This window comes from Phoenix dactylifera, chromosome 5 (genome assembly GCF_051530095.1).
Source record: "Phoenix dactylifera cultivar Ajwa chromosome 5, Ajwa_hap1_PhDact_Kaust_v1.1, whole genome shotgun sequence".
NCBI lineage: Eukaryota > Viridiplantae > Streptophyta > Magnoliopsida > Arecales > Arecaceae > Phoenix > Phoenix dactylifera.
Window position 1 is genome coordinate 33,807,844 of NC_143194.1, and position 21,735 is coordinate 33,829,578.

Here is a 21,735-nt window from a genome sequence, read left to right on the forward strand (position 1 = left end):
AACAAATCATATTTCTAGCATGCTTGCTAGTCCACAAGGCTGTAGAAGACTACTAACGAGCACTCCACATTTTTAAACTACTTTAATATTTGAGAAGACTTGATTCTTTTCATGACAGGAAAAGAACAAACCACCAAGCATGATGGTAGTTGAGGAGGAGCTAAGGGGCAGTTCTGTGATAACCACACTAGCAGGATGGTAGTCGGTTAGAAGGACAGCTTCAACGGATGTTCCAGACTGATGCAGCGTTGCAGCCTAAATCTGAGACCATTCCAGCTCAACAAAAGGTAACCTTAAGTTTCAAAGTTCAAAGAAGAGATCAAATTATTGCACATTCTATTATCCTTTTATCTATATCTGCTTTCTTTCCTACCATCCATACAAATGTCACTTCCATATTTTCTTTCTTCTTTTCCTTTTGACGTATGTAAATAAGAAACCAACCAACAATAAAAGAGCTAAAGAAGCAGCAACTATACGTGGAAGAAGGGAAACGAGAAGAACACTAGGAACCAAACAGATACAGATTCTTGCAACCAAGCAATCAATCATCAGAGCCAGGTCAGCCCTTGTGCATTTGTCCTTGCTCGAGCCTCCGCAAGCGAAACAGCCGTCGCCAACATCATTTGCTCTTCAAAGCTCTCTGGAAGAAGGTGGTTTGCAGCCATGTTAACACCTGGGAATGATGCTGCAGCAGCCCCAGCATCTACCATGACATCAGAGCCGGCATAGCTGGTCCCTGCCTCTGTCACCTCAGACCAATGATCGGTTGAACACTCACCCTCCTCCCTTGGTACTTCTCTCCCACTGTCGGGTGAAACCTCATTCCAGAACCCTGGAGGATTTTTTCCTATTACCCTTGTCATCCCAACAGGCAAGCTGCTCGACTGTCGAACCATGTCAAAAGCCAAAGCACCACTGCCAGCCATGCTGGCAGCAGAGTCTCCATTCATGTGCTGATGCTCAGCTAGGGATGCAACTGCACAGGCCAGCCCACCAGGAGACACTTCTATAGGAGGTACAGCAAGGGAGTTGTAGCATTCTTCTACAGATGGTTCGGGCAAAACGTTGCTACCACAAGTTGGATTTCCTGGAGCTCCTTGCTCCTATTCAAAAATAAATATTAAATCAGATAAAAAGACTGATTGGAGATCTAGAAGAGACACCAGAGCACAACTTTCATCACTACGACAGCATTATTTTTCTTAGCTTGGATGCATTTGAAACAAAAGTACTCCATCATGTCATGACATATTTTACTATGGAGGCAATACCCATGATGTTCCAGATGAATAAACCATAGCAAGAAACGAGGCATATGTTCAATTATGCCTGATATTTCCATGAGGCCAAGTCTGAATGCCTAATTTCACCCAATGCTGTGAAGCTTCATCAAGATGATCTAGCTAATGAAGGGTCAGTGCAATTGAATAAGCAGGTAAACTGCAAAAACTTTGAAGTGCATTCAAACTTTTTTAACTATTATCAGCTGATGCAATCCTGCATCTAAAAATGCAGGTGACTCAAAGGTTCGTTAGTACAGTTAGATTATGGCAGGCACAATTCCAAGTACTTCAGTCAGTGGAGGCATCATCATTTTTAGTGCTAAAACTAAACAAGTTTGAGCTAATAAGTTTAGCCAAGTGATAGCTGGAGGCAAGCATCCCTGATGACTTGGTGCCTATCATTCCAAGGATCCAGGATAACAACTCTCGAATTTTGTGTCCTCAGTGGCAGCAATTTCTTTTATTAAAAAAAAAGAGGTAATGATAAGGTGAGATCTTATGAAAATACCTGTAAACTGACCAACTTAATGCTATGGGGATGGAGGGAGCATTTCCTGCTAGTCTATGAGAAAGAGATAAACAAAAACCGCCAACAGTTTGTAATTTATAAAAATGATAGTGAAATCATCCGATGGAGAATTCAAACAACAAAAAAGGATCCAATAAATCATTATTTAATTTTACAGTGCCATATCGGACAAACTAAGTGCAGGTTTAAAGGTGGCTAAAAGTTGGTACATGAATTTTATTTTTTTAATAGAACTGGCCATAGGCCTCTTTTTCTGCCTCCACTACTACTACTGATTTTCTCTTTCTTCTTCTCTTAATTATTTTCCAACTTATGCTGTCTTCTCTTTCTTTGCATTGCTTGTATATCAGCTATCTACTGATAAACAGGTCTGAGATCAGAACGGATATTTTGACCTAACAGCAGAAAGGAAGCTTCAAGGTGCTAAGAAATTGAGATTCAAACTCACATCTGAACCTGTTTCTGCTAATTTAAATCTTCTGGTCACTTGACTCCTTCGAAGCTACTTCAAGATTATATACATAATAAAAAAAAATGCCCTTTAAAAACCAATTATGTACTTGTGAAGACCCAGCCTTCCTACAAACCGGGAGGTAATATCTAAGAATCACTATAAAACGCAGTTATCAACCCTTATCCGAGAGATCTTAGGTGGAAGTTTGAAGGCCCTCCTTATATTTCATATTTCAGATAACAATAGCCTATTAGATCTCAGCTTCTCTACCTTGGAGAGGATTAGATGTGAAACTCTCAAACTGGTTGTTTTTAAGAACTGTGTAACATAATATATGGATTTGGATTATCAGCAATGAAATATATAAATATAATTGGATTATGCAATAGACATAATTTCATGTATTCGAATGACCATGAAATGGAGCACAATTAGCTTAGCATCAAAGGTTACATAGTAAACATTTCCAAAGTTCCTTTTCCAGATCCATCATCATCCCTCCCTACGTCTGGTTTCCTGCCTACTATTAAAGACAAGTTGAATTCAAACCATCCAACCAATTATGTAGCCTAAATACCTAAGGTTTTGGAACATAGAGACAATCTTGAGCACATTACTGATTCACAATTCACAGACTCTCCTTCTTGGTCACAAATAGGCATTTGTCAAGCCCTGAAACAGTTTAGGCAACTCAAAAGCTTAAAACTGTACCTCAAATCTTCAAATACATAGAGCGGCAAGCTATACGTTTGATGAATATGTATCCTAATAGAAAACCAGATGCCTAGTTATAACTGCTTACCAACAGAAACATGATCAAATGATATCTATATGGTTACGTGCAAGAAATAGAGCGACCGTCTAGAACTGATGCTATATTGGGTTAGTAGCTTAGGATCAGATTTAGATAAGTTATATATATCACTTAGTAGGGACCTTGATAAGACACAATTTTTAGATGTCCTAGATGCACTGAACGAGCTTCTTCTGAAAAAATTATGATGGCTTGAAAGTGCTAGAAAGAAATAATAGATGGTTGTGTCATATTTTGTCTAATTCTCTGCTCATAAAACTGGTTAAAGGTAAGTTCAAAATTCGGATTCAGATGAAGTCCAGCTTTATAATGGATTAGGTTATTATGGCCCATGGATGGAGGGAAAAGGCCATCCTTAACACATTTAAAATATTCAAAATTCTGGTTCCCTTCTTCCCTATCCCTCCCTTCCCTCTTCCCCAACCCCGCCCCCTACTTTTTTTCTTTTTTTTTTTTTTATCAATTGCAGCTTGCAGATTTGGTTGTCCTAGATCATGTTCATCGCGTAGAGGTTTCCCTTCATCAAATCTGAAATGATAATCAGATCTAAACAAAAATTTTTAGATATCCATTTCAGTTTGCAACATGTAGTTGAGATGATCCTTCAGATTATTTCTAGAGCAAAACAAACCCATAAGGGCAGTAAACAGAATATTAAATTGACAAAAATGATGGGAAAAGATACAAGTGTACTTCAAAGCATTTATCCTGCACAATGTAATTACCATCTAAAATGCAAAATATGATATTGCTTAATAAAGTTGTGACAAGCAATGAGTTAATATAAACTATTATCCACACAAGTTACATGGCAAAAATTGCATTAAGTTTTACTCGTAATTTTTTTCATAATATCAGTCAATTAATCCAGGCATTCACATGGAAATGATAAGAATACAGAGATATGACAAACCAGGCTTCTTTGAAGGTTCAAAAGATGGATTTTGACATGGGAATCCCATGTGAATTATTGATATGATGCTTTGATTCAGAAAATAAATAGAGTTGTTTCTAATATTTCAATAATTTTACAAGCATAGAAAACTTGGTTCGTAAATGACTTAGACAATCATGCCAAAGAAGACCGTCTATGTAAAATCAAACCATCTATAGCATATGACAAAACTTTGCAGTCCAATAACATGAATAGGCATATCAAGGCACTGATAAATAACTAAAAAAATTTCAACACTACTTACCAATGCTTTACGAAAAGTGACAATATCATTTTTCCATTTATTTCCACCAAAGTTTAATTCAGTATCCATGGTAATTCTGATTTATCCTCAGACAATCACTAATGCAGCATAAAAAAAATAGGATACTTCGCAACCAAAGAGTGATACAAAGCATCTCTCCTCAGCTAGGGGGAAGATTTAACATTTCACCAAAAGTTTTCAAAAGAATGTAATCATAAAAGGATTTTAAAAAGAAAATAAAAGAGAGAAAGAGAAAAATCAACAGGTGTAATATCACCAATACAGCAAATAACTATTTATGAACAAATAATGATGGGAAAAGCAATAGCAAACAATAGCATCATTACCATCAAGCAATATCATCAATACATGATCCGTAAGCACTTCACATGTAGGCCGCAGAATTGGGAACTTAAAAATTATGTAACACATTAATTTTGTTAGCATGGTAGGATAAAAAAATGACACCAATTTAAAATTGAGAATTCTTCTTTGGTTCGGAAAATACATTGCTGTATTATGATATTATCAATAGCTCAAAGTTCCTAGGAAAAATGTAATATATATATGTATATTACATTACATCACCTGAATAGAAAGCCAAATTGCCTCCATAACCATCATGTCCTCAAGCTCCAGGTCAAAATTGTCATCCCTGCATTTTTTTTGAAGTTCTTAAATTAACTTAAGAAGGATAAAAGTTCAGAATATGCCTAGAATCATTAGGCCATATGATAAGAAGTGCGCAGCCACCAAAAGTAAAAGAACTATTGAAAGACATAGATAGCTTTCTATTATAACTATTGACTGAGGTGTAATACACCGCACCAACAAAATAGCTGAAACTAACCAGAAATCTACAGAATGCAAGGGCATGCATACAAAGATCTTTTCCATGAGAGCACGGAACAACAAAAGTGAATAATGACTCTAATCCACACCAGAAACAGCAAGAGACAGTTGGCAGGTTCAAGATACATTATAAGAACTCTATAGACAACAGACACTTAAGCTGCAGTTAATTTCTAAGTAACCAAAAAGTGGCTAATGTTAATATAAGTGACACAGCCGTGGTCAACCAGAATTAAAAATGGGTGCCAAAATAATATGGGAAGTATAAATAAAATGGGTGACTCTAGAAATACATGCAAGTTACAACACAATTAACTCCAATATAAATCATTAAAAGCATAAAAACCAGTAGCACAATAAGGCAGAAACAAGTAGGGCTTCAATGGTCCCCTTCTCATTCATTGTGTCAACCATGCAATGCAATAAAACACATTTTAACAATTACATTTACCTTGATAATGGGCTGTTGCAATATGTTAAATATCACATACCAAGTCTCTTAATTGTAAGAACCAGCCATTCAGGATATTAAGATTGGTCATAAATTCCAATTGCATATAATGGAAATTCTGTTTTTCCATTTACTGGGAAAATGGATTCTTTCCAGAAGGAACAGCTTGAGACTCTTGAGAAAGTTTCTCAGGGGAAGCCAGAGAGTGAAAAACAAGTTTCATGGAACTAAGCATACAAATTTTATAAAGGAAGCACCTAAAGGACATTATGTTTGCATCAAGAACATGAAATGTTATCTAGAAACGAACAATGGCTGATGTAGTCTGGGATTAATCTAATCATGACATGTAATCTATCAAACAACTATTACTATATGGCTAAGCTGTCACTCTTCTGCCCACCGCAAAATTGTAGCTTGTAAGAAACACCGACATGAACCAAATGAACAATTGTCAAATTATAGGTGTTTTCACTCTTCCAGCACCAAAGTATAACCGCTTGTAAATGGAGTTAGCTTATATAGTCCTTCTTGGCATGTTCCTGGTTTTTATTTATTTGCTGTTATTATTAATAAACCAATGACTATATTGCAACAAACTAATTGGCTCTCCACTGTAATCTAGTATGATCAGCTAGAACTTTCATATCAAAAATATATATTCAGCTGAAATGGACAAGCCATTACCATTTCTTCATAGGAAATCATATGTATATGAAAGAATATTGCACATTTTATTTAATAAGACCTGGTTGGATTATGATGACAAATCTCAGACCTCATCAGAATGGCGCATGAGTATAGAAGGCCTAGCAAGCATGGAGGTAAACAGAAAAAGTTGGAAAGGAGCTGTCGAAGAAGTTTGGTCCAATAGAACTTCCACTTTAATCAACTTCCCAGGTCTGTGAGATATTTATGCAAGCTGACCGGTTTATCTAAAATCCGTGTATGGCAAACTTCCATGTGCATCTATTCTTGATGTTTAAAATCACAACCCTCATTTATAATAAACTTGTAGCCCAGAAAGTAATTTCTAGTGGAAATGGAAGCATGCTGGTAGCCAAGGGAGCAAGGGACAATGCAGCAAAATAAATAGCAAAAACAAGATTGAATGGGGATCAACACAATGATGATATCATAGTGCTTCACCATACCAAGGAATTTGAACGTGGTTCAAGAATGGGACCACAAGCTAACAGGTCACTATTTCAAAAACACCTCCACAAAAAGGTTTCTGAGATGTAGAGAGCATTCAAAAAAAACCTCAAACTACTGCAGTTAAAAACAGCACAGAGATTTATTTTGAAATTAAGAAACATAAAGGAGTACGAAAGAACTCAAACAAGAATTTGACATTTCACTTCTTCTTGAATCGAGCACCTGCTGGAGGTTTACCCACTAAAGACGTGAAATGATAAAGCCTCAGCAACAAGCAGGTAGTAGTAAACTACAGACTCTCATAAGAGAGGGAGATTATTAATTACTTAATAATCCATTATTCAGCTAGGAATGCAAGTCTTAGGGCTCCAGAAAAGAAACAACCCTACAACCAATTTGAATAATTGAATCGTTTCTATTTCCTAAGAATGCTATGATAGAAGATGTCCATCCTAAAATATGCGCATATGTGATTGGATAATTTAGTAACTGAAACTTCCTTTCACTTTGTCAGCAGCAAGACTTACAGCTAATCTCAACAGAGCCACAACGAACAACAATGGACTTCACTTGGGGCACAAATTGTCGTCTTGCATGATTAATTTGTTAGCTACAGCTCATTTGAAACAACCTAATGTTAGTATAGCTCGATGCACATGACAGGATTCAATTTCACAAAGATCTTCAGAGGGAGCAATGAAAGATTAGCCAGCGGATATAGAACACATCCTAGTAAAATAGCCATATGCTGGCTATAACTGCTCTATCTAACCTACCTGTTCACTGTCATTGCAGACAAGCTCCAAGTATACAAAATAATTTCTTGAGCAGAGTGAGAGAAATGGAAGATAGAAAAGGGGCTCAGTTGCTTAGTTTGTTTGTGGGCAGGGACAATATTTAGGGGGCAGTTCCATTAAGTGATTCCGGATACCGGGGGTTGTTGAGCATGTGCATTTAAAAAATTGGAGGACAATAATATTTTGAAGATCATGATGAAACATAAGTATAGCATGTCAACAAAAGATTATGATGTTAAGGCCAATAAGTGGGCATAACAGAGCTAACTTTTGCTTGATAGTTTATTTTGGCAGTTTGCACTAGCTTTCTTGTTTTTGAGGCTCATCGAGAATTAACGTTATCCATATCTGAAACTGGGTAATAGTTAAAGCATGACTGCATGAGCTTGAAGGTGCATAGTGCATCCCCACTTTCCAGATACTCCATAAGGAAACTTGGAGAGTCCTATTCTTTAGACAATTAGACTCTTTATTCTCTGATTTTAAGAACTAAATAAACCTTGATTACAATAAAAGAATTCAGTTTTTTAAAAATAAAAAAATGATTGACTTGAGTTTCTTCTAGAAAATCATAAATAGCTAGCTCAAGAATTTGGTTCAAAAAACACCAGTGACAAGAAGGCTTGTTTGGGCACAAGATAATTTCATATGCAATTTGGTTGGAAATATGGATTAAGTTTTTTTTCCTCTCAAAATAAGTGAAGATTCATTGAAAGATCTCGGTAGAACATCCAGTTCCGTGTTATTACTAGTCCAAGGTGGCCACTTCATTTTGAAGGAAAGTTATTCATGTTTTACTCTCTCTTGTAATCTGTATCTTTGTCCTATGGATTTCTGTTCTATTATATTTCCATAAGGGATTTGGATGAAGACTATATTAACTTCTTTCACGAATTTATATGGATTTGTCATGCATCTGTCGATCCTAACTTCACAAGCAAGCAGCCTACATCAATATGACATCTGCTGATGAATTAAAATATGATTTGTTCAACTCTGAAAAATTATATAATAAAAAATCCACTTCAGCAGTTCAGCCTCTATGAGTCCCTATCAAATCCTAGAAAGTGGAAATCTGGGCAAAAGGTGGGCCCTCAATAGTCTAAGAAGACCAGTTTGTAATAAGAGACGCCGAGAATTGGTTACACCATTACCATTTTAAGCCATAAAGTGGAGAGGAATTGTTCAAGACATCTAGACATGCAGAGTCAACATCTAGACTACAAGGAAAGGAGCCAAGTTTTGACATACAGAAGTCTTCATCTTTAAGGCAGCAAATATAAAGAAAATTTGACATGACAGTAAGTAAGTGGTTTCCATTTGCAATAGCAAAATCAATACTAGATGGTTGTTTAGAATAAGTAATTGTCAGATACCAAAACATATATGCCAAAAAGTGAAATGCAAAATTAGAAGAATCATCATTGTTATAATGTAATGGTCCCATCACCTCTTCAAGAATCAGACAATAGTGAAACCATATGTTGATTAAATGACAGTACTAACTAGACGATCAACCAAACAATACTATAAATTATAGAAAATTCAAAACAAGAATGAAATTGCATCATATCATACCGATTCTGCCTCGAGTGTGAAGGCCTTGTGCTTTCTGGTGAAGAACATGAGGCTTGAGATGAAACAGACTCATTGCCTAGTGTTGTGCGTGCAAAGGATGGCACAGTAGAGTAATTCATACAGCATCAACTAATTATATACATTTACAGGTAACTAAACAAAAGAAGAACAAATAAAGGATAACTCAAGCCAGGTGCATAATGCAATGAAGACCTGAAAGTGAGGTACTACATAAATCCTGATATTCCACTTCTGCTGGAGTCATTATTCCACTTGACGAACTTACATCCTTTCTCTTCTTCATTCTTTCTGCTTCATCCTGAATCTCTTGCTGCCGCATCCTTATTTGTGCTTCTATTACCCGCTGTTCTTCCTGCACCAAAACAGAAATCCAAATGATTCAGTCCAGTCTCAGCAACAACAGCAACAGTACATTCATGCCAATGAAGAAAGGAGACCAGTGAATAATTGTACAAAACTTACCAATTGTTCCATGCCCTTTTCCTCTTTTGTTTTCATCCCCCGATATTCCACAGCATAGTTTGAAGTTTTACAAAAGGGGCACCTTATTAGTTAAGGGATAATCCTTTTTCACAATTTCTACTAGCAGACTAAGAAATCATAACAAGAGATGAAGGATACTGTGTAGGCCGAATAGAATGAGGTGCCTTCATCTGAAGAAAACACTCTGCAAATAGCGTCCAAATCCAACTCAAGGTGAAAAATTAAGTACGACAAAATAATCTTTAAAAGTAGTACTAGGACATCAAAGTTGGATTGCCACGTGGACAGTACCTGTGCAGATGCCTTTCATGCAACACCTCGAACGATTGAGACTCGGATAATACTGTAAACATTAAAAAGATAATATTAACCATTATTACGATATTACAAATGCAATCCTACAGCAAAAGTTAGCTTTTAATGCCTGGAAAAAAAGAAATGGCATCCACTGCTAACTTGATCAAGAATTCGTATAACTACAAATCTTTAAAGTAAGTGATCCCGGGGGCAGAAACGAAAAGGAGCAGGGGAAGGATTCAGACCAGAAAGCAGATGGGACACTCCTCAAGATCCATGGCGCATTCGTCGTCCCCAGGGTAGCATGGCGCCAGCTTGGAGTCAAGAATGAGCTTCCTGAGCTTCTTGTGATCGATGTCCCTGTGCTGGTACAGGCCCTGCGGCCTCGTGTACTTCTCATCTACCACTTGCCTTCTCCTACCTATCTTATTCCCCATCAAACTCACGAACAACCAGGGAGATCCAAAGAAGAAGGAGAAAACTATAAAAGACCTCTGTTTTTCTCCCTTATTCCTCAATTTCTCCAACCAGCATCTCGATAAGAGGTATAGCTCGACAAAGACCCACCAAGAAATCAAATATTCTAATTTTTCCTACAGATCACACTAATAGCCACCTTTATCCAATCCTCCCTCCACCTCCACGAATCGAATCAAACCATCCGATACCACCAACCTTGATCCCCACTTTAGATCATAGCATGCAGCTCTTCCATGCCTGCCCCTCGCTCCCAAGAAATGAATCGCCGTTACCAGCGCCCCCAAAATCTGAAAATCATAAAAGAACACCAGTATCCGATATCAATAAACCCTAAATCCCTTCTCACAAGCCATCAATAACCATCAAAGCCATTCAAAAACCTCGCAACAATCGATCAAATTTATGCCCATTGAATCAAGAAACAAGCCCACCGTCTCCCCCTCCATAAATATCTCTTCCGCTGACAGATAGAGAGAGAAGGATCGGGAAGGGGGGCGGTACCTTGGAGTCGGGGGAGGAGGAGAGAGCCAGAGGTCCGGTGGGTGCACGCTCCCGTACGGGAGTGCTGGGAAGCACGAGAAAGATCGGGGAATGATTGGGAGACGGTGAGCGAGAGAGGCCGAGACAGAGATTTGCAGAACTTTATCTGTTCTCAGGACCGGACAGCCTTTCTTTTCCCCATCTCCCTCTCACGCACACAGTAATATCCCACGTCCGGTGTTCCAGCTCAACAACACACCAAACCGATGATATACCGCCCTTGCTCTATCCATTTGAAGCAGGGAGAAGTGAAAATATTATTATCTTTACCCTATTGGAGCGGGCGAAGGCATCCCCTATTTTCTCCTACTTTTCTCCCTCTCCAATTTTCTTACCCTACTCGCAGAGGGAAAAAAAATAAAAATAAAAAACTCCCCTTTCTCTACTTCAATCTCTCTGATTCTTGATCTCAGATCGAGACCAAATCCTACTTCGTGTAGAGTAAAACCATAGGTCAAGCCTTAAACCTAATTATAGGACTTAGGGTTGAGTTTATTTAAAATTTGATATTTTTTGTGCTCAAGCATGACCTACGATCGCCTCTAATCCAAAGTTAGAGCTCTCGACCCTTTTTCCATATGTGCCGACAGTAACTTTATTGATGGCCGGTTGGAGTGGGGCTATGTCCACATTTTCTTCACCAACATGTTCAAGTTCTCTATCCAAGCAGACCTCAACTCCACCATAGAATCATTCATGATTGTTCTCGAAAAGGAAAGAATATTTTACAAAAGATCGAACGGAGAGCCTTCGCTCCTTCTGCGTGGAGCTCCTCTCCTTAAGATCGGGACACGGGCGGCAATGCTCATGGAGGGTTTTGTTCATTCAAAAGAGGGAGATGGAGTGCTTAGTGGAAAGTCTTTATTCCCTTGGAGAAGAGAACGGAGCGTTTGATTAGGATTCTATTCAATAGGGAGAGAAGGTGGAGCACTAGATCAAATCTGCTTCCTTTTTGTCTTATACCAAGGTGATTATAATATCCACATGGTGAAATGTCATTGCCTCGATGTACCGCTAAGTTGGTATATCAAGCATAGGATAAAATTCCTCCCCTCTCTCTCTCTCTCTCATCATTAGATATGTGCTATGTATCTTCCTCACTCTTGCATTTTATTTTTTTTTTGATTTTCTAATAAGTTCTTTTTTTCAATTCAAACCCAATATTTTTTGATATTATATACAACGACATATTTTATGTCTTATGAACAAGGGAAGTCCAATTGAACCTATTCTTATTTGCAAAATGGATATTGGATTAAGTTTATTTGACATATCAGCTCACAGACATTTTCTTTAATATTTGGTGAGAAAGTTGTAATTTAAGAGACAAAATTACCCCTGTCCTCTAAATTAAAGAGATCCCATTGATTCACTGCCTCCTCCATCTATGGTTCCCTATACCGACTAGTTCTTCCCGACCATGGCTAAGCACCACAAATCCAACAACTCCAATGAGAACGCCCTCTTGTCCATCACTACCCTGGTGATGAACCCCCTTTTGTTCGTTCAAAAGTGGGAGATGGAGTCATGAGGAAGACAGCGATCGATGGTTTTGGAGCTGGTGTGGGATGAGATGGTGGTTACTAGGAGGAAGATGAGGAACCACTGCAGGGGGAATGAGAGGTCATGAGGGAAGTTTGAGCTTGAGATTTCAGACTTAGCGAGTCATGGAGTCAAGGCTATGGTGGCGACATGGCTGCCATCATCATGGATGTCTTGTGGACGGCGAAGGAGAGGGCAGTGTACGTCGATGGCCATGAAGCATGCACATAAAGGCGATGCAATGTCATTCTTGATGAAGGTGGCTTATTTGCGGTGGTATATAATTGAGGATGAAAGGCATGCGAATGCGATCACTAAGGTTGAATAAGGCCTAGAAAAGAGAGATGCAGGAGTTTTCTCGGTGGGATAGGGTGGGCCGTCGGTTTTGGACTCCTGAGATTCCCGGCCGTTGATTTGGTCAATCGTTTCGGACCGCTGGAGGAAGCTGACCCTGTCACGCCGACGGTGAAGTAATGCAGGGAGTTAATATTAGAAGAAATTATATCCTACAGCAGATGTCCCAGCTCAACGGTACACTAAGCCAAAAAAAGAAAAAAAAATGCCACATCAACTGAGGTTGCCTTCAAATAATAATGAAAAAAACTGCGGATCCGGAGAAATACTGAGGGTGACGCAAACACAACCACCGGAGGAGGAGGAGGAGGCGACGGCGGCGAGGAGGAGGAGGAGGAAGAGGGAAGGGAGAAGCCGTCATCGGCAGCGCCTTCGGTGGATAGGGCGGTGGGAAGCTGTAGGAGGCTGGGCGGGTGGCGGCGGCGAGGGCGGCTGCGAAGCTAAGGAGAGACGACGCCGCCATGGTGAATAGAGGCGGGCCTCGATGCCATGGTATTGAGCCTCCTCGACGAGGTCTTGCGTGCAGAAGCGGCGGGTGATAGAGGAGAGACCAAAATCGGATGGGCAAGATCTTGGGAGTCCTGGTCTATGAAGGTGGGCTTGCTTGCTGTCTTCGTCCGCCTGCCTAGTCGGAGAGGGTGGAGGTGTCCAATTCGCCATGGCGCCGACGCGCCGTCGCCGATCCTCGGCTTCGACGCCACCCTCGCCGCCAGCATCTGTCCCGCCTTCTACGGATTCCCCACCGCCCTGTCCATCGGATTCGTGTACAGATCCATTTGGACCGCGCTGCTCCGCCCGCTCGAGACTCCTTCGAGCGTCTAAAGCGATGGGCGCCGAGGTGGTCAGAATATGTCATGTGGGAGTTTTTTATTGGCTCGGAGCTGGTACAACTGGTGCGGGGTACAATTTCTCGCGTTTCAGTGGCGCGAGTGACCGGACACGAGCGGTCGCTTGTCGGTGAGGACGCGATCGGGGACCCAGGGTTATACGACCAATTATTTTCTTTATTTCTTTTTTGGTTGTCGATTTCGTGCGATCTTGGTTCCCCGTGACCCTGCATCAGATCAGATGCGAACAAAAATTAACTTCCAACGTCTCGGGAAACCGTGACTTTTTTTTTTCTGCATCAGATCATATGCGAGTAATTACTAACTTCCAACGTCTCGGAAACGAAGATTTTATTTCTTAAATGAATAATCCATACAAATTTAGTACAAATATATTAAAAAATTAAAATATATTATATCTTAAAATAATTGACTAGATCATCCAATCTGTAATGCTATTAGGTTCTCTGTAAATATATATAATTTGAAAAATCGTCCTTTTGATCACAGACCAAAATTTGAATATTTCTGACCAAAAAGTGATGCCTGCTGAACCATTTGGCGACCATAGCCAAATTTTTATGAAAAATCAGTACTTCGTTGGACCACCTGGACATAGCATGGAGTTTTGGACTGCAGTTTCCATCGGTAATGGGAAGGATGCACGTAATCATTCTTGCAACCTTATGGGGGCACGATTCTTACAGTAGAGTGGAAATCTAGAAAGATGGAAATTTGATACGGTTTCTGAATCTAAAAGTGTACGGGATTTTAGAGGAATGCTACTCAGCTACATCAGTCAAACACACAAACAGTTACTTGTAACGGCGCGTGTAGTTTGCAATTCAATCAACTCCCGTGAAATCGCACCAACTTCCTCATGTTACTCTCCGCTGTCCAGAGCAACTTGCAGCTTTGATCTTCCCATTGTTTGGCCAGCAGAAACTCCAGCTGAAAGCTAACTCGTCTGAAGAACCAAATGGATGGTTCCTAGTTTGGCAACTATGCTCACAACGTGCAGGTGCTATATATATTAATGTTAGCTATTAGCGAAATGGATATATCCACTTGGGATTAAACTGAGCCTGCTTGGCCAACTTTGTATTTGTCAGGATCTGTCAGCTTGGTGGAGTTTTTTCCTATGAGATAAGCAAGTATTGTCACGATCATCAGGCTTGCCTTGTCTTCCCTTGAAATAATCTTCTTCTTTTTTAAAAAAGATGGCAAGTATCATAAAAACTGTTCACTATCAAATGCTAATGCTTATTTTGCACGGAAAGAGCTATCTATGTCTAAATAGCCACCACGTAACTTATCTCATAGATGGATGCATGTTTATCTCGGATTTTATCTCCAAGATGGACAATATGTTAGCTATTTAGATATATAAAGCTTTGATGCAAGAATAAGCACCGTAGAGGATCGCGGCTCTTAAGTATTAACCTAAATATCGGTTGTTCCCTTACACTCTTTGTTTTTCCGGTGGCACGAAGCCTGTAGACGACATGACTAGGTAAGCCGAATATAATTTCTCTTAACAACTTTTCAAGATCTTCACAGCAATCACTAGTTGCCTATGCACAATTGTCCAGGTCATAGCTATAATGGTGCTCTTGCGTGCACAAACACGTACCACTATACAGTCGCTATCCTCTTAAAAGAAAAGCGTCAAGTGTGACAAATAACTACTAATGGAAGTTGGGTCACGCAAGTGGTTAGAGAGGCACACAAGCAAAAACAGATGCATTATATGAGGAAGAATTGGTGTTAATGCGCATCATGGCTAAATTTTATGTCGAATGGAGAGAATAAAACTTTCTTGGAAAAAAAATGGAGAGAAAAGAAATCCTTGCAATGGTTCATGACAGTCAATTATACACCTTTGGAATAGAATATGATAATGAATTATGCACGTAAGATGCAAGAGCATGACAATGGCAGTTGCTACATATTTTCATACCAAAAGCACATATATATACCCCTTAAAATTTCAAAGGTGTAAGATCAAAATAATAATACTCTGTCATGAATCAAAACTAGCTCAAGGCATTTGGTAGATCAGACAAGTAGAAGAATTAGTCGAATACAAATGCAAATCTTGAAGTTTAGTTAAGCAATAAAAGCAGCCGAGAAGAGTAACAAAGGATGATGATACTTCTTGTTAGACATTACTGATAACTCTTACATTATATATTGCAATTTAGGGTTGACCAAGAGGTTGTTGGAGAGAAATAGGGAGCTAAAGTCCAACCAGGATAATGGTTTGATATAGAAGTAGGAATCTAGTTCCACTTAAAAGTTTAAGAGCCAATTTAACTTCCTTTTGAATCTAATCCACTTTCACTTTTTTTTTGCTACATTGGCGGGTCACACTAATCTCATATGAGCACTGTCATAAGAGTCCATAGAAAGGATACACCCTAGGAGTGGGGGGACAGATACATGGTGAGTCCAGAGAATCTCACTGGAATAGTGAGCAGTAAAGGAGGCAACCCAATCTGCAGCTATGTTCGCCTTCCGGTAGGCATGCACAGCCTGAAAGGTATCACACTCTTCTGATAGCCTCCGGATGTTGACTAGAAGCAGGTGGTCTGCCTCTCTCGGCCCCACCTATAGAATCCGCTCAATGATCTTCACTGAGTCTCCTTCTAGGATGATCCACTATCGCTTTTTAAGAGCCTCATTTCACCGCATCCCTACAGAAATCTACTATTTCAAGAACCATGCTTGAGCTGCACTCAAATCCAATACCTTGTTCCATTGGGTTCATTTGTCGTGCTTTCTCGGCATACCCTAGAGCCACCATGACCTGGCTCTCCTAGCATCTTTACCGTTTCAAGAGTGCACCAGAATTGTTAGCCATCGACCAGATACTTTTTGCCAAGGAAGCGAAGTTAGAGTCTAATTATGAGAAGATTTTGGTATCTAAGCTTGAGCTAGCCAGTTCGATATAAAAGTTTAAGCCATCAAATTTTGAGCACAATTATCTCTACCAACCTATCAACCTTCTAATAATTATTCCATGACATAGGTTTTACTACAAAACAAATGTTGTTGAAAGAAGGTTGTAGAATTACTTCTTTTTATAAGCTCTTGTTTCTGCCTAGAAGATAAATATATCAATTAAATGGATCATCATATTATAACCAGCTGCAACTTGAAATGCAGTTGAAGTAAAAGCTCATAAAAGCATGTCCAACCTAACTAGCATGCTCACATATTTAAGTTCTCGTCGAGGTTAATAATGTTTATGATATATATTACTTATTTCAGCAATTTATTCTCCAAAAGGTAAGTATAAATAGATAAGTCTTATCGGCATCAATGTTAAACCAAATTATGTACATCTTTGTAACCATAAACTTTTATACAAGTCTAGCTTCACCATTCAATATAAATTGCATTCTATGTTCCCATATTAATTTAAAAATAAAGCTCAAACTGAAGTAAATATAATTCTAGAGCTTTTGCATCTTCATCCTTGTATAAAAGAAGCGTAGGAAATTCGCAAATTGCTAAGCAAAATTACTTTCCCGGCTAACTGTGACAATAAGCGTTCAAAACGTCTCCTGACCTATGTATAAACTAAACCAAAAGGAACTGTTGAAGTCCATATAATCTTTGAGAATAATAATGGGGCTTCTATGCTGCTTCTTTTTTTTAATTATTTTTGGGATTTTTGCATGTATATAGGCCTAAATTTTTTATTTATATGTATTCCCTTGTAACCATTCATTTTGCACAAATGCCACTGGAAAACTTTTTTGCATAAATGCCCTTGTTCGTTTCCCCTACCGATTCTTCCCCTTCCCCCCCTCTATCTCTCCCTCCCCGGGCTCCCCATTCCATCATAGCTTTTACTAAATTCTCGAAACTCAACTCCGTAGCCGCCAAAGGTGTTGTGCCTTCCTAGAAGCCCCACATCGCCTCTAGAGGACTAGAACCCTCCTCTGCTATGCCATCCTCCTCAATAAGGGCTTCGACGACGTCCACCACTCCTACTCCATGACCCTTATGGAGAATGACCATGTCGCTAAGCATAACCCTTGCCTCCACAGCACTTGGATGCATGTCGAGGACCTTCCGGGCAATAGAGATGAGGATTATTGGTCGCTAATATGGCTATTGAATGAGAGGGAAGCCATCGTGTCAAGGGAGTCGATGGTCACCCTTACCAAATTTGCATGCAAGGATAGTTGCCTTCGTGTCGAGCATTCCAAAGCTATCATTGAAGCCAAAGGGACCAAGCACTTCCTAGATCGATGTGTAGATCCTTTTGTGCTTCATTGCTCTTAACATGCCGGACAACAAGGAGCTTGCGAGAGCTGAAGTCCTTGCAGTGCCTACCTAGGCACTTCAAAGCAGGCGAGGGAATGGAGAGAGAGAGTTGGAGAGGTGTAAGGAGGGGAGGAAGGTTGCGACACATGGGTGAGAGGCATAGGAGAACAAACCAAGCGAGATCTCGCATGTATATCTCTAAAAAATTTAGTATGATTTATATATAGTGACTAGTGAATGGAACTATAGAAGGGCAAACTTGCTTTTTGATTGAAAAGGACATTCACCAACAATAAAAAAAAAAGTCCGTTGGCATCTATACAAAATCAAAAAAATTACAGGAAAAAAAACAAAAGTTTTCAAGGTTATATATGCAAACTTATTTTTTCCTTTGAATAAATTACACCGATTTTTCCTCTAAAGGTTTAGGGGTAATTAAAGATTTCACTTAAATGTTTCAAAAATATACATTTCTTGTTTTGGTAGAGGGAAATATATATATATATATATATATAGTTCACTACCGAACACTTGCCACATAAAATCTATCTTTCTACTAAGCAAGCTAACGTGATGTTGTTACTCTCTAATCTATTTGATTCTTAAAATATCTTATCTCGTTTTGGAAAAGGTCAAAAGGATCAGATCACTCTTAAAAAACAGGTTAAAATGGGCTAAGATAACGGTAGGGGCGAAGGATTGCATAATTGCAATTCCATGCAGCTGCGGTTCAACCCGCCGACGTTTTGCGGCAAAGTGCTCGAGTTTGCCTTTTTGTTATCACTCGGCTTCATCTTTCATTCTATTGGTGGACTTTTTGTGTATTGCAAGACCAAGTTTTCTGCTGCTTTTGCAACAATGCCCTTGACTGGCAACTGGGATGCCAAATTTTTATCCAGCTTCTCCTTTTTAGCTACAAGATCAGCTTTCCTGGCCTTGGCTGCAGCACTCTTGGCATTATTTAAATGTTTATCACTGATCTGAAGATCCTTTAAGCTTCTGCAATGGTTATAAGCATCCTTAAGCAAATGAATACATAGTTTATAAACTATAAAACTGCCGTAACCAAAACAATAGGTTAAAAAGCGCGTTGGCTCTCCACATACTTCTCTTCATTTGTGGATAAGCTGCATGCTTTTTCTTCCCTCCTTCCAAGATTTGCAGCTTGCCTTGCTTTTTTCCAATTATTTCTCTCACTCGGTCATTCGATGATAAACTATAGTGAGACAGAGAAAGTTCTCTTCACATGTACGTATAATGGACTAGGAGACGGATCATGGCAGTGGAGCGAGGGAGATAACTTGGTGGCTATCAAGGAAGAAGGCCATGCTCAAGGCATGGTAATACGAATGGCATTTAGAAGGGGGGCGGCAAGAATTGCAGACTACTGAAGGAGAAAGCAGTGATCAATATATAGTTGCTATCAGCCTAACCAAGCTTTACAGTTAGGCTTGTGCAGAAAGCCTGCCAACAACTAAGCTTCCAAGAGTGAGGTCGAGGAGGAGAGAAGGAGAGGGATCGCCAGAATTCAGGAGCAGCGGCCTGGTATCGAGCATCTATATAAGACGTCGATCTGAAATTAACTTCTTGGCCAGGATCTGGAAGCCGAGCTCGGCATTCCTCCTCTCCAGCAGCAGGCACCGCTGCTTCATGCTGCGAATGCCGGAGAGTTTCTCTGGTAGCAGCTGAGGCTTCTTGATCGATCTGGAGGTGGAGAAGAGGGAGGATGAGTCATCATCGCCGAGAATGAGCTTCTATTGCCTATGGAATTCCCTAAAAGAATGCTGACGATGCCCATCGGTCACGCAATTTTTTTTTTCGCTAGATTGCTTGGTGCAATCTACTTCGAAGAATTCTTTGTCGTTTACTTTGTGTGCTCTTGGAACGGGATGAAGAGGGGAACACAAGCTTCCGATAGGATCGGATGACTGCACAGCAAGCACTACGACACTTCACTAGAAACCACAGGCAAAGGATGGATAATTGAGATCAATGCAAGCAACTAGAAGATAAAAATAAAGAAAGCCATAATTTCTTGATTAGCAAAAGCCTTATCTTAGAGTTATATTCCATTATTCATACAATTCACTTTTAACTACCAGGAAGTTATTTTTTTATTTATGTTGATAGTTGTCGCTGTCTGTCTTCCACTTTCTTTGGACGGTTTGTTTGCGCAAGCTAGCGACATGACTATGGTAGATGCGTGGACATGCTACTAACATTGAATTAGTCGAAAATAGGATAATCGAAGAATGATGGTGATAATAGCATAGGTTCAGAAGTTTTGACCTTTAAAAACTTTTGCTACTCTCATACTGTCACTGTCTGTCCAAAAAAAGATGGATAAGATAAAATTGGAGCTATAATTAAAATAATTTACTATTACTACTACTCCTAATGGTAGAATTTTACTAGTAAACTATGAGCAAGGAAAAGAAGAAATAAAGTAGACCTAATTAAAGATAAACTAGATCCATTAATGTGTCCAAGTATCCTTAATTCAGAGTACATCTACTTATTTATATATATAAAGATAACTGTAAAATAACAGTTGAATCATGTAACCGATCATGTTGTCAAGATCTTCAATGGTTCACCCCACGATTCAATGTACTTCATATATGTCATACCGCAAATCGAATCCTTTTTCAGAATAAAACTAACATCCTTCGACCTATGTTTGCATATATCTTGATCGATCATGGCCAAGTTATGCTCCTTGGGCCTATGCTCTCATACTTGGATTGTTAAAGCCGAATCCTGTTAAATCTGACAAGGGTCGTATGACTTTCATTTGTTCTGAACCCTTGACCTCCTTCACGTGGTGCTTGGTCACAGTATTCAGTATTTCAGTTCCAATTGTTCTTCTCACTTTCCGCGTCCTATTTCCTTGCTAACTGCATACGTCCCATAGCGTTGCAATCCTTCTGCTGGGTGATGTTTTATTCTACATGGATTACAAAACTTGATCGGCCTCAAGTTAGGTACTTAGCATTTTTGGCAGGCCGCCTTTACTCAGCCTATTCCTGATCTACACTTCCAGCAATCCCTCGGCCTGATTTGGCAGATATCCTTTCGAATACCACTCAGCCCATCAGGTGTCATGTAGTTGTTTACTTAGCATTTTAATCATATGCAAGTTGATTAACATCACATGCAAATCTATTATTTATACATACTGTCATGTTGTATAATCTTGAATGAGCAAGATAGAAATGCAGAAATTTAAGCATCATATATGTTCGAAACATGAGGATAAAATTGTGTGTGTGTGTATATATATATATATATTGTTTTAACGGGTTAATCATACAATGCGTGTACGAACGTATCCAATAAAATTAGAAAATATAAGCTCACGAAGTGCCTAAGGCAACTTCCCCTCTTCTGACCATATATAGAGTACTCCCTAAATAGTTAGCTACATAAGCAGCCACCCAGTCGGCAACTTCATTGGCCTCTCTAAATACATGCTTGATCTGAAAGGCTCCACCATTTTTCGTCATCGTCCAGATATCTCAGAGCAAAGGATGGTCCGAGCTTGCATCTCTCGGATCTTTCTGAATCCAAGTGATCACCATGGCTAAGTTGCCCTTTAAGATGACCGAACTGGCCTATAGTACTCGCCTTGCATATCATAAAATTATGTATATTTGATCATGAGAAGTTGTGGTATGAAAACTTTAAACATCTTTAATCATATTATTTATGCATAAAACTGATTTCCAATTGACAATCTGTGGAAGAAAAGAAAAGCTCGGAAGGCAATGCCAATGATATATAAAATATTAAAGG

General features: G+C 39.2%; 1 protein-coding gene across 2 annotated transcripts; it reads right to left on the bottom strand.

Moving 5' to 3' along the window:
* Positions 1–306: 306 nt before the first annotated feature.
* On the bottom strand, positions 307–11,382 carry LOC103715950 (E3 ubiquitin-protein ligase GW2-like). 2 transcript variants are annotated; one of them, XM_008803755.4, is made up of 9 exons: positions 10,901–11,382; positions 10,165–10,686; positions 9,914–9,965; positions 9,761–9,806; positions 9,602–9,683; positions 9,332–9,491; positions 9,119–9,194; positions 4,871–4,937; positions 307–1,106 (listed from the first exon to the last, which is right to left on the bottom strand). In XM_008803755.4, the coding sequence occupies exons 2-9, from the start codon at positions 10,354–10,356 to the stop codon at positions 552–554; spliced, it is 1,230 nt and encodes a 409-aa protein (XP_008801977.2). In that variant the 5' UTR covers positions 10,357–10,686; positions 10,901–11,382; the 3' UTR covers positions 307–551. The 2 variants fall into 2 exon arrangements, with proteins under 2 accessions (XP_008801977.2, XP_088578633.1); XM_088722507.1 differs by having other exon boundaries at positions 9,119–9,224; positions 9,335–9,491; positions 10,165–11,382.
* Between the last annotated feature and the right edge of the window lie 10,353 nt (positions 11,383–21,735).